General features: G+C 29.6%; 2 protein-coding genes across 3 annotated transcripts; one reads left to right on the plus strand and one right to left on the minus strand.

The window, feature by feature from the left end:
- Positions 1–698: 698 nt before the first annotated feature.
- On the minus strand, positions 699–9,326 carry LOC141531007 (cell division cycle and apoptosis regulator protein 1). Of its 2 annotated transcripts, none has more exons than XM_074248465.1 (14): positions 9,147–9,326; positions 8,566–8,693; positions 7,971–8,245; positions 7,648–7,887; positions 7,084–7,353; positions 6,725–6,950; positions 6,338–6,615; positions 4,976–5,246; positions 3,826–3,891; positions 3,514–3,753; positions 3,256–3,435; positions 2,850–3,185; positions 2,060–2,776; positions 699–1,535 (listed from the first exon to the last, which is right to left on the minus strand). In XM_074248465.1, the coding sequence occupies exons 1-14, from the start codon at positions 9,202–9,204 to the stop codon at positions 1,215–1,217; spliced, it is 3,606 nt and encodes a 1,201-aa protein (XP_074104566.1). In that variant the 5' UTR covers positions 9,205–9,326; the 3' UTR covers positions 699–1,214. The 2 variants fall into 2 exon arrangements, with proteins under 2 accessions (XP_074104566.1, XP_074104565.1); XM_074248464.1 differs by having other exon boundaries at positions 7,084–7,356.
- Positions 9,327–9,912: 586 nt separating this feature from the next.
- On the plus strand, positions 9,913–12,189 carry LOC141530707 (peptidyl-prolyl cis-trans isomerase). Its single transcript, XM_074247981.1, has 3 exons — positions 9,913–10,229; positions 10,682–11,035; positions 11,371–12,189. Exons 1-3 carry the CDS (start codon positions 10,026–10,028, stop codon positions 11,440–11,442), a joined length of 630 nt encoding a protein of 209 aa, XP_074104082.1. The 5' UTR covers positions 9,913–10,025; the 3' UTR covers positions 11,443–12,189.
- The last annotated feature ends 193 nt before the right edge of the window (positions 12,190–12,382 follow it).

Here is a 12,382-nt window from a genome sequence, read left to right on the forward strand (position 1 = left end):
CCCAATGTTACACTCATCAAGAGCTTTCATTTGAGTACCCACATGTATTTTTTATATATATATATATATATATATATATATATATATATATATATATATATATATATGAAAAATTGATGTGGGTACTTAAATGAAAGGTCTTGATGAGTATAACATCGGGATGAGCTTATAACTTTAAAAATGTCAATATTTAAGAAAGTACAGTGCAATTTAACAAATCAAAATTTTAATTATTTATAGTTCTCAAGTCACGGCAGTTACATAGTTGATAATTAATTAAAAAAATTTTTTTAAATTAATAAAAAAAAAAGAGACATTATTTAAAAAGTCTAAAAACTAATTGATTAATTGAATTTATTGAAAAGACTACAGCAGGTTACGTAGTGTTGTTAAAAAATATTTATTCTACTCATTCCATTTCTCTTTTACCTGACTTTCATAAAAAAATTAAAAAAATACAATTATTAAATTACCATCTGATGTAATTATTAAATAAATATTTACTTGAGTAAATGTAACATTTAAAAATGTATTTTCAGTATCAACATCTACCCAAAACTGGGTAAAAGAGATTTATATTTAAAATCAAATAAAATCTGTAAACCCGTATTTACAAATAAAATAAATAAACTCCCTGAATCTTAAAATAAATTGTAGTCTTGTCTACTTTCATTAAATAAATTTAAAAAAAAATCAAATTAGTAATTAATCAATTTTTATTAATTATACACTTCTATTACAATAATTTCGTCGTCTATTGAATTGAAACAAGGGTGAAAGTATAAATTTTAAATAAATGTGAAAATTTTATAAAATTTATTTCCACGCTTACATTTTCTAGTATCCACACGTGCTTATTAAATTCAACCCGATATATTATAATAAATGAATAAATGAATAAAATATTCCCTGAAATTAATTAAATTTAAACATCCAAATAAATGATTCAATTTAAATTAAACAAAATTTTTACATATAGCATATAGCATGCAGAATTATTTTAATATATAAAAAAAAAAAAAAAAAATAATTTTTCAAAGATAAGATCACATTTTTTTTAATTTTTTTCATACTTAAAAATATCATCGGGACAAAGACGGCTCTTCAGATAAACGTGCATCTAAGCACTACTACACAGTTCGTGTAAAGAATTGATTATTCTTTATAAATAGTAAAAAATATCAATTACAATAAACAAGTGATAAATTATTATATTAATTTTTTTTATCTTTATCTTTATCAGTATCAGTCGTTTCTTTTTTAATAGCTGACTCCTTTTTGCTCTCGTGCTTCTTACTGCTACTACTGTCTTTGTCTTTGTCTTTGTCCTTATCCTCGGGCTCTTTTTTTATCGAGCTCTTGCTGTCGCTCCACCGGGAGTCGCTCTTAGATTTGCTGTCCTGAGACCCGTTCACCTCCGAAGTTTTTTCATCTTGAATCTCTACGATTTCCACTTTTTTAGATTCTCCTTGAACTATTTTTGCTGTCGTGTGGTAAACGTTTTTTAATGCACTCAAGTATGTGTGACAGTCCGACTAAAAATATAGTTTATTTATTTATTGTTAAAAATTACGAAAAAATTTATTTTTAATCAATTATTAAAAATAAATAAATAAATAGATAAGTATTTAAGCTGCATTCTCTAGATACATAATTAAGAAATGACCTTTTACCTTGTGAACTATTGACCTTTTTAAAAATGTAAGCTCATCCCAATGTTACACTGATCGAGACCTTTCATTTGAGTACCCACATCAATTTTTCATATATATATATATATATATATATATATATATATATATATATATATATATATATATATATATATATATATGAAAAATATATAAAAATACATGTGGGTACTCAAATGAAAGCTCTTGATGAGTATATTATCAAAATGAGCTTATATCTGTAAAAATGTCAATATTTAAAAAAGTACAGTACAATTTAACAAAATTCATTATTAAATGAAGTAACTTTCAATTTTTTTTAATTCACTCCAAAGTCGCTAGTTAATAATTAACTAATTAAATTTAAAAAAAATTAAAAAAATTCTTACCGCAGTTTTCTTTAATTTTTCATCAGTACTTCGAAGCCTGTCTTTATAATTTTTCAAATCATCCGTAATATCCTTCATAGTATTCGACTGTTTGTGTAATCTTTCATTAGTAGCATTCAAATCGTGCTGAATTTCCATCATACGAGCTTCAGTCTCTAATCTAGCCTTCTCCGATCTCTTTAATTGACTAACCAGCTTTTCCAAATCCAGCAACGACCCCTTGAACATAACAAAGCCCTCGGGTACAGACTCTGTGTTCTGGGAGTCGGAGCTGTTTTCACGACGAGCTCGCTTTGACGGTGGACCACTGCCAACGAATACTGGCAGTAACTTTTTATTACCTAGAGCTAACGATTTAAGAGTTTCTTCATCCTCGTCGCCCTTGACAGACCCGTCAAATTTCTCCAACCCGTCTTCGTCTTTCTTTACCTCCCTTGAATCTTCCTCGCGAGCCTTGTCAGTGAGCTTCCGATAGTGGAGAGAGTCACGCGTGACAACTTTCTGGACGAGCTTTCTAACTTGAGCACGAGATAAATTCAATCCCAGGGTGTAAATTAGTTCTTCAATATCTTTATCAAAAATATAACCGCAGTGCGTTTGATCAAAGTATACAAACGATAACAATAAATAAGGATCGTGTGTATACAATTTTACTTTTTTCTTCTTTGAGTCTTTTTCTTTATCACGTTTTCCGTCTTTTATTGAATTATCATCATCCTAAAAATTAAAATTTATTTATAAATAATATTAAAAATTAAAATGAAGAATTAATTTAAAAAAATAAATATACCTCAGTCTCATCATCTTCAAACTCGTCATCGTCATCCTTGTCCCGTTCTTTATCATCACTTTTACCTTTACCATCCTTATCATCCTTTTTGTCTTTGCTGTTTTCACGTTTCTTATCATCCTTCTTACTACTCTTTTTGTCATCGTCTTTCCGTTTTTCCTTATCATCTTTTTTGTCATCACGCTTATCGTCCTTCTTATCCTTCTTCTTGTCCTCGTCTTTCTCCTTGGTCTTCTCCGGAAGACTGCACAGGCTTCGGTATATACGGAAGCCGTAATCTCGCATCAACATTTCGTTAAATAATTCAGCGAATAATGAAACTTCGAATGAATGTTCCTAAAATTTAATTTACTTAATTATTTATTGTTTAAATTATTTATTTAATTTATTTAATAGATTTTAGTACCTTAGTATCCTCTGGACGATAATCTAATAAAACACTAAGTGACATTACAGTGCAGTCGAATTTACCGCTCTTAGCTATTTTAGATGGATGGACAATAATGTTCGACGCTTCTGGCAATGTGTAACGTTTTTCCAATAATGCACGTTCACGTTCTATATTTTTTTTCTTATCTTCATCATACTGTAAATTATTAATAATAAAAAAATAATTAAATTTTCAAATAATTTATATTAAATAAAATAAAATTAATAATAATACCTCTTTGCTTTTTTTATCTTCCTTAGGATCTTTAATTTCTTTACCATCTTTAATTTCCCTGATTTCTTTAATATCATCTTTCAAAGCAGCAACTTCCTCCTCATCCTCAACTTCATCCTGCCTTCCTTCTTCTCTAGCTTGTTCAAATTTAACAGCCTTAACAAGTCTTGCCTGTAATTGTGACTTGAGTCCTTTAGAGTTCAAATTTCTCGCTGCCAATTCTTGGCGCAATTCATTAACCTGATAATAAAAAATTCATTAATTAACACTCAATAATTATTGATAAATAAATTTATAAATAAATAGACTCACATTCATGGACTTAGGATCCAACTCAGAGTAATGCGTAGGATCTTTCTTCTCAGTAGCGATGTCATCCTGAAAACAGAAATTAGGAGTAAGTGTTTTATGAATAAACTCACCGATAAGTAAAAAAAATAAAACTACAGTCATAAGCAACCCTTATAACCCAATCATTCTGGCACCATTATCACGCCCACATAAAACACTTCTAAGACACATAGAGATCAGCATTTAAAACGTTGACCCTTAAATGACTTGAGTTATTGATATTATCTCTCTCACTCCATGATTCTCATAGTGTCCTGGATCTGGTGTCGGTGTTGGTATGGATTTTTTATATATTTATATTTATAATATCGATTGCGATAGTTAACTTATAAGACAGAGTACAGAGAAAAAAAAAATGATAAGTGATAAAAGGGCTTTTAATAGAAGTTTAATTGGAAATTAATTTATCAGAGGATTTAAATTAAATTCGTGCTCAATTTTTTACACCAGGGGTTTTAATTGTTCATCAATCATTTTTTTTTTTTTTTTTTTAATTAAAAACAAATTTTTTTTTACCTTAAATTTTTAATTTTTAAAAAAATTGTTTTTTTATTTAAATTTCAAGTAGGAAAAATTAAAAATTTTTTTTTACTGGAAAAGAAATTTTTTATTTAGATTTATAATTAAAAAAAAATTTTTTTATTAGCTTAAATTTTTAATTAAATAAAAAATTTCAATTTTTTTAATTAAAAACCAATTTTAAATTTAAAAAAATATTATTTTTTAATGAAACTTCTAATTAAAAAACTTTAAAATTTTTTTTCTTCAAAAATTTTTAATTAAATAAAAAATTTGAGTTTTTTTTTTTTATAAAAACTTTTAATTAAGAAAAATTTTAAGCTTTTTTTAGTTAAAAAAATTTTTTTTCTCTTAATAATTGAAGAACAATTAAAAAAAAATAAAAAAATAATTTTTTTTTCAACAGGAAAAACAGCTTAAATAAAATCTAAAGGTAATAAAGTGATGACAATGCTGATGTAAATGTAACTGATTGATAATGATGATAGTAAAGAAGAAGAAGAAGAAGAAGAAGAAAATAATAAAGAAAAAATGGTAATAATTAATAGAAATAGAAATAGAAATAGAATATATGGGATGGTGTGGGCAGTGCCTTTTGATCAGCGACGGCAGCCTCATCATTGGCGTCATTGGTGGCATCGATCATGAGGATGGCATCGTCGGGACTAGATGCGCCACGCAGCAGCTTACGCTCCAGTTGTTTCTTATAGCTGAGATGCAGGCCATCCCACTCCAGCTTGGTCGGCACACAGCTCCAAACATCTGGGAGAAATAGTATCACCGTTTCAACACGACTAGGCACCACTCGGCCAGACTTGTGGGTCGTCTCAGCGCGCCTGTAGTAGAGCTCCAGGAAGCGGTACCTGTGCCGCAAGGAAAAACAATATCGAAACGTCAGCTCTGGTTAATGCCTAGCCGCTTATTTTGTTTTTATTAGCCTCGCCTTTTAACAACTCAGGCTAAAATTTAATACTTTTTAATTAACAACTTTTTTTAGAGTTTAAGAGCTCGAAAGCCCACGCACTGCAGACAAAGCCACGTACAGCAAGTCAATGTCTTAAACAATCAAGCAACATTTTTAACAACAGTCAGTTACGTTAAAATAATAATAATAATAATAATAATAAATTATAATTACAATTAATTATCCATTTATCATTAAGAAAAATTAACTTTTAAATAAATATTATTCTCTAATAGTAATATAGTAATAGTTAGAGTTAGAGTTAAATTTAACAATCTTTAATAGAGGAGATAATGATGGTGGTACCCTTCTAATTTGTCATCTAGTTGATTTTTGACTTAGTATCTAGTAGATTCTCGTCCAGTGTACCATTCGCCGTCTGGATTTATTTATTAATTATTTTATTACTTTAAATACATACCTGCATTTTTTTTGTAATTTTTTTTAGACTCCAGCTACATTATTATTTTTTTTTTTAATACTGAAAAAATAGACTTCTGGCTTTTTTTATTTAATAAGTTAATTTTTACAAAAATTTTATTAAAATTAAAAAAAATTTTTTTTTTATTAAATTAAATAAAAAATTCAACAGACGTCTAATAGTTTCAGTATAATTTTTTTAACTTTTTTAGGGAGTATTTTAATCCAGAAAAATAATTTTAAAAAATTTTTGACTGGATAAAAATGATTTTTTTTTTTTTTTTTTTTTTTTTAAAAGTAATTTACAAAAATTTTGAATTAAAAATTTCTCCAAATTAAAATACTCTAAAAAATTTTGAAACTTTGTAACTAAATGTTGTAACAATAATAAAAATAAGCAAAGTGAATTTCTAATGTCAGTCTGGCAGCTAATGAAGAGCACACAAACTAGTGCATTGTCTTAGTATGCAAGTAAAAGTAATCAATATAAATAAATATATACTTAGACTTTCTTTAAAGATAAAATAATTTAAATAAAAAAAATTTTTTACTTTAAGCAAGTCGGCTTACCATTGGGTGCAGTGAGACAAATCAATGCCCGTCAGCGCTTTGCAAGTTCTGACGGCGGTCTTAATGAGAACGGAGGGATCTTTTTCGGGGTTTGGGCCGTCCAGGGAAGGACTCCAGGGCCCGCCGATCGCCATCGTCTCGTTTTTGCCTCGCAGGCCTACGAGAAAGTTTATTAGTCTGGTAGGGTGGACGTAGTCGCGGTCCGGGTCGCGATCTTCAGTTACTCCGCAACATCTTTTGTAAATTTCTTCCATTGCGAGCATTGAAATTAACATTACCTAAAAAATTGAGATTAAAAATTTTTTATTTATTTTATAAGTTTTAATTAAAATAAAAATTTTATTTTATTTTATAAAATTAAGATAAAAAAATAAATAAACTACTCACTTTAGCCGAAAAAAGATAATCAGCATCAGGCGGCTCCAAAACTGCAGTGTTCTCAACACAAGGCTCAACATCTTTATGCATAACATGAAAAGTGCAAGGTTTGTTCAACGTAAATGGCATGTGAGGTGGGAAAGCGTCGACCCACCGGAAATTCGTTGAGAAGAAATCACTGGGAATGTACATATTTTGATAACGTCGCCGGACTTCCAGTACATCTGCTTCTGGTCTGTTTTTCCATTTGAAAAAATAAAAATGTCAATAAAAGAGATCGTCGAGATAATAAATGATAAATGTCGCGTACAGCAATCTATTATTTACAAGCTAACGATATAAATACTGGACATGAATAAATAACTCACAAATCAAGTGCAATCTTTGGTATCTGTACCATGTAGCGTGGTACTACTCGGGTGCGTCGACGTGGTCGGGGTGACTTGCTGCGGCGTGTCCTAGATGGACTACGTTCCTCTTTTTTTTCTCGCTCCCTGATTCTGTCTTCCCGGCGACGCTTCCGCTCAATTTCTTCATCGTCGTTTCGACGATCTCGCGGCAGAGATCTTTCTCTTACTCTTGAGACTTTGCTCCGATTACTTGGAGGGTTATTTGTTGGATTATTACTTACAAATCTACTACTGTAAAAATATTGAATTAAATATTTAATAGAATTAAAAAAAAAAAAAATTTTTTTCAATTAAAATTTTTAATTTTTTTTTAAAAACAATAATAACAAAAAATTTATTTTTAAAATTTAAATTGAAAAATCAATTATTGTAAAAAAAATTTATTTTTTTAATTTAAATTTAAAAATAATCAAAATAATTTTTATTCATAATTCAATTGCAATAAAATTCTAAAAAATTATAAAATCTCTTTCAATATAATTTCAATATAATTAATTAATTAAACAATAAAAAATTTTTTACCTATTATTACTATTGTCATTAGGAGGTGGCACAGCATTATACCCGCCAGATTGTCTACTGGGCTGCTGCTGGCGATTCATCTGCTGTCCAGACTGCTGATTACCAGCAGTATTATTGCTGTTACCCATTGGCAATACTTGAATACGCGTTGCATTCCACTTGAACGGCATCGATGGATTGTAGGAAGCTTCTACCAGCACGCGATCGCCTACCACAGGGTTTGAACCTTTCACACATGCGCTGTAATTTTTATTTATTATTAATACCCACGTCGATTCCATGCCGGCTTCAAGGTACAGGTAAAAAAAATTTGTTTCAATTACTTTGTCTGGAAGAATACATCTTCATCGACGAAACCAAAATTGTCGTGGACTTTGGTAACTGTTCCAGTAAAAACTCGTTGTTTTGTAGACGGACAGGATACATTTTGCTGGACCTGCTGAGCAGATACTCCAGTGACTGATTGTTGAAACGCGTTTGTATTCAATGATCTAGGAGTTGGATATGATACTGTGGCTACTTGAGGGTATAATTGACTGGCAATACTCGACGGCAAGTTTGACCCTAACTGGGCCATTGAAGCCATTGTAATATTTGGCTAGAAAATTTTTTTAACAATTAAATTAATTATAATTAATTTATATCATTAAGGTTTTCAAGGTTTTTTTTCATTCTCACCGATAATCAATTTATAATGATAAAAATTTAAGCTGCATTTGAAAATGCTTTATCTCTAGATCTCTAAAAATTTTTTTAACAATTAAATAAATTTAATTTAATTTATATTTATAAAGAAAAAATAATAAAATTAACTTTTTAATTTAAATTTTGAAATTAATTTAAATAATAAAAATAAAATTATTAAAAATGAATAGAAATTAAAAAAAAAAATAAAAATAAATAAATTTATTTATTAACCTGCTGTAAACCTAAACTTTGTTGATAAACCTGCTGGGTTTGTTGTTGATATTGTACCATTTGTTGTCCCCCCATCCCACCCATCGCCTGGCCAATAATTTGTTGCTGAATATTTTGAATTCCCTGGCCTGAAAAAAAAAAAAAAAAAAAAAAAAAAAAAAAAAAATGAAAAATGAAAAATGAAAAATGAGAATCATCCATAATTGCTAGATAAAAAATTACATCATCTTATAAAGTATCACCACGATGATTCATCGGTAGCTTTATTGATACGAATGTGAATAAAATCACAAGTGTGCAGAGTAAATTAAGTGAAAAAATATTAATAGCATTGGTGCCTCTTAACAAGTCTCCTTATCAGGCGACAGCAATTAAATAACCATGGGAAATATTCTGAGCAATTTTATAATTAAATATCTTGTAATTTCGTAATACCAATGTCATCGAGTAAATACAACGGTGTATGTCTATACATGTTGCAAACAATGTAATGGGTTAAATGTAAAAATAAAAAAATAATAATAATAATGAATCAAATTTTTCAATAATGATGTAAAGTTTAAGTACAACTAAATAATTACCAGCATTTCTGACCCAAGGTGGGTTCTTTCCACCTCCGAACGGCGACATGTTACTCATCTTTAATTAATGAGGTAGTTTAAATGTCTAATTATTTCACTTTATTTAATATTACAATATAACAATCAAATAAATTTTAATAAAGATGTACTAGCAGCGTCCTTCACTTGGCCGCCATATTTTTTTCACACACTGCACGAATCAAATTATCAATTATTTCACTTGTATTAATTGTTTAAATTATTTATCCACTTATAAAATTATTTTTAACAATTTTTTTTAGGTTAAAAAATAAAAAATCACTTTTTTGATAAATTTTCAAGATTTTTAAATTAATTAAAGACTTTTTAATTGAAAAATCATAAAAAGTTAATTATAAATATTGAAAAAATATAAAAAACTCCATTAATTATTTTTAATTATTAATGCGATTAATTATTAGTAAAAAAAAGTAATTAATTTTGGCAAATTAAAGCTGTCATTTTTCGAGAATTTAAATTTCCCCGCGCGTGCGCAGTAGACTAAAAAAAATCGGAGCGCTGCGCGTGCCAATCCCGGCGCTTAATTTCCGTAAAGTCACGTCCGTCGTGACCGGAAATGTTGATTAACGTCGTGTGTGTCGCGATTGACGGAAAATAAACGAACTAACGTCCATTGAACTCCGAAAAAGAATATTTTTTGAACAGCGTTGTAAATGTTACGCAATTACAATAAAAATCAGCACGTGGCTGAGCTATTTACTGAAGAACAATAAAAACTAAAATAAAAGCCGGACAATAATCTTTAAAAGAAGAATAATTGTCATTAAAATTGAGAAAAATAAATAGCTGTTGGAGACAAAATTTATTTCGTAAGAATTCCACCTCCTGAGTGTATATAAAATGGCGTTGGCATCGATCTACCGGTTGTCGATTGATTCGACCTTCGGCAGTTTCAGCCATTTGGGAGCCACCGTCCGCCGGAGTAACCCGTCTTTCGTGCAGTTCGCTAAAAGTTTCGCCAAAGAAGTTAAAAAAATGGGTTTACCGCGTGTTTTCTTCGACATGGCCGTCGACGGCTTGCCCGCCGGAAAAATTGTTATGGAAGTAAGTTATTATTCATTTAAAATAATATTCAGTGATAAATAATAATTCCGAGCATGCATCTAATGACAAAACCGACGCGCAACCGGCTTGAGTCATACACCGGCGCCATTATCCATTTTGCTATCTCACCTCATAATTAACGTGTGCTATTTTCTGCTCGATTTTTCCCCACAATTTTCCGTAGAACAAAAGACCGTTCCAGAAATCTGGAGATTAATCGAAAATTATCGCCCAAGCCCAATTTGATCAAATTCAAAGCATGATCAAAAATTCTCGGGCCATAAATAACTATGAGGAAGTGATGTACGCGTGGAAAATTTTCCATTCGTCACGAAAAAAAACGCGGTGGCGTGATATCCACTTTTTAATGTTTAAGATCAACAATGACCTTATTAAATGTTGAATTTAAATGCAGGAATATTGATTAATGAATTAATCGGAATTTATTTTAGTTGAGGAGCGACGTTGTCCCCAAGACAGCTGAGAACTTCCGTGCTCTCTGCACAGGAGAGAAAGGATTCGGCTACAAGGGCAGCAGCTTCCACCGAGTGATCCCGAACTTCATGTGCCAAGGAGGAGACTTCACAAACCACAACGGAACCGGTGGAAAGTCCATCTACGGCAACAAATTCGAGGACGAAAACTTCACTCTGAAGCACACCGAGCCTGGCATTCTCTCCATGGCCAACGCTGGACCTGGAACCAACGGCAGCCAGTTTTTCGTCACCTGTGTCAAGACCAGTTGGCTTGATGGCAAGCATGTGGTATTTGGCAAAGTCATCGAGGGAATGGACGTTGTTAAGAAGGTGAGTTATCTTTATTTTTTTATTAAAAATTAATTGAATTTTTTTTTTCAAAGTTTAAATTTGTCATTTTTTTAAATTTAAGTCAGAATATTTTTTTCCTTTAATTATATTAAAATTAAAAGTCACTTGAAGATTTTAAAAATTTTTTTTATCAAAAAAATTGGTCAGAAAAATTGAATTTCTAATTTATTTAAAATTTCTATATGTTAATTTTTTTGCCATAGTTTATTTCTTAAAAAAATTATTAAACATTTTCTAAATTAATTTTCATCGAATAAATTTTTAAAAATTGAATTAATAATAAATTTACTTAAAATAATTTATTATTGTTACAGTTGGAATCCTTGGGCTCACAGAGCGGGAAGACATCCAAGAAAATCACCATCGCTGATTGCGGACAATTGTAGATCTGTAAATCGTACGTAACACGACGAGATACAGTAATGACTGCACTATTATGTAGACTTTGAGTACCTTTTTTCTTCTACTTCCTGTCATACGTAAAACATTATCCAATACGAATAGCTTCCAATGATTGGTCCAAGGCAACTATAATCTTGCCTTCTCAGTTAAATTAATAAAATTAACAATAATGTAAATGGTGAATAAAATAATTACGCAGACAAGGTACTTCTAGCAAGGTCTCGTCGCAATAAAATCTAAATAAAATTAAAAACAGAAGAAGAAATAACAAAAGCTATTAATCTGGCTTTCACAACTAATTATGGTCTCATTTGTGTTAGATTTTCTGTCCAAGATGCAGTTGTACTCGATTCTCTTCATTTATCTTCAAGTAATATACCTTTAAAGTTACATTACACTTATAACGACTTATTAATTGGTACCTTTTGTGACCGCTCGGTTGATCGCTCTTCTTATTCTGTAAATTTACATTTTTGTTACTCAACAACAACAACAACAACAACAATTATTATTACTATTATTATTCACCTAATTTTTTTTATCAATTACTATTTACCGATATGGCATTTACACAACTTCTTTGTACTCTCTGCATAATCAATAATTAAAAAAATAAACATTTTGATTGATAATGTATTATATTAAGTGTTAAATCATTCCGTTTTATTGATCGAAGAGTGTACATTCAATCGACGTCCTATTTCTACTTAATAAAATTGTTTTCAGATAAATTTGCCTCTTTACTCACCTGTTGATTATTTTTTATTTAATTAAATTATTTTTAATCGCAACCTTGCAGTCACTATGTGACTGCTGTGACTTGTCAACTATAAATAGAATAAAATTTTGTTTTTATTAAATAATTAATTTTGTTAAATTGCACTGTAGTTTCTTAATTATTGACATTTTTTTAAAAACAAGCTC

This window comes from Cotesia typhae, unplaced genomic scaffold (genome assembly GCF_013202065.1).
Source record: "Cotesia typhae breed Kobodo isofemale line unplaced genomic scaffold, CoteBio_Ctyphae contig_5, whole genome shotgun sequence".
Classification (NCBI taxonomy): Eukaryota; Metazoa; Arthropoda; class Insecta; order Hymenoptera; family Braconidae; genus Cotesia; species Cotesia typhae.

Excerpts from the sequence above, each read along its gene's own strand:
- LOC141530707 (XM_074247981.1), top strand. The coding sequence starts at position 10,026 with ATGGCGTTGGCATCGATCTACCGGTTGTCGATTGATTCGACCTTCGGC. Across the intron at positions 10,230-10,681 it reads CCGGAAAAATTGTTATGGAA|TTGAGGAGCGACGTTGTCCC; the intron begins GTAAGTTATTAT and ends AATTTATTTTAG. Across the intron at positions 11,036-11,370 it reads GAATGGACGTTGTTAAGAAG|TTGGAATCCTTGGGCTCACA; the intron begins GTGAGTTATCTT and ends TTATTGTTACAG.
- LOC141531007 (XM_074248464.1), bottom strand. The coding sequence starts at position 9,204 with ATGAGTAACATGTCGCCGTTCGGAGGTGGAAAGAACCCACCTTGGGTC. Across the intron at positions 6,951-7,083 it reads CCAAAGATTGCACTTGATTT|ACCAGAAGCAGATGTACTGG; the intron begins GTGAGTTATTTA and ends ATGGAAAAACAG. Across the intron at positions 2,777-2,849 it reads TTGAAGATGATGAGACTGAG|GATGATGATAATTCAATAAA; the intron begins GTATATTTATTT and ends TTTAATTTTTAG.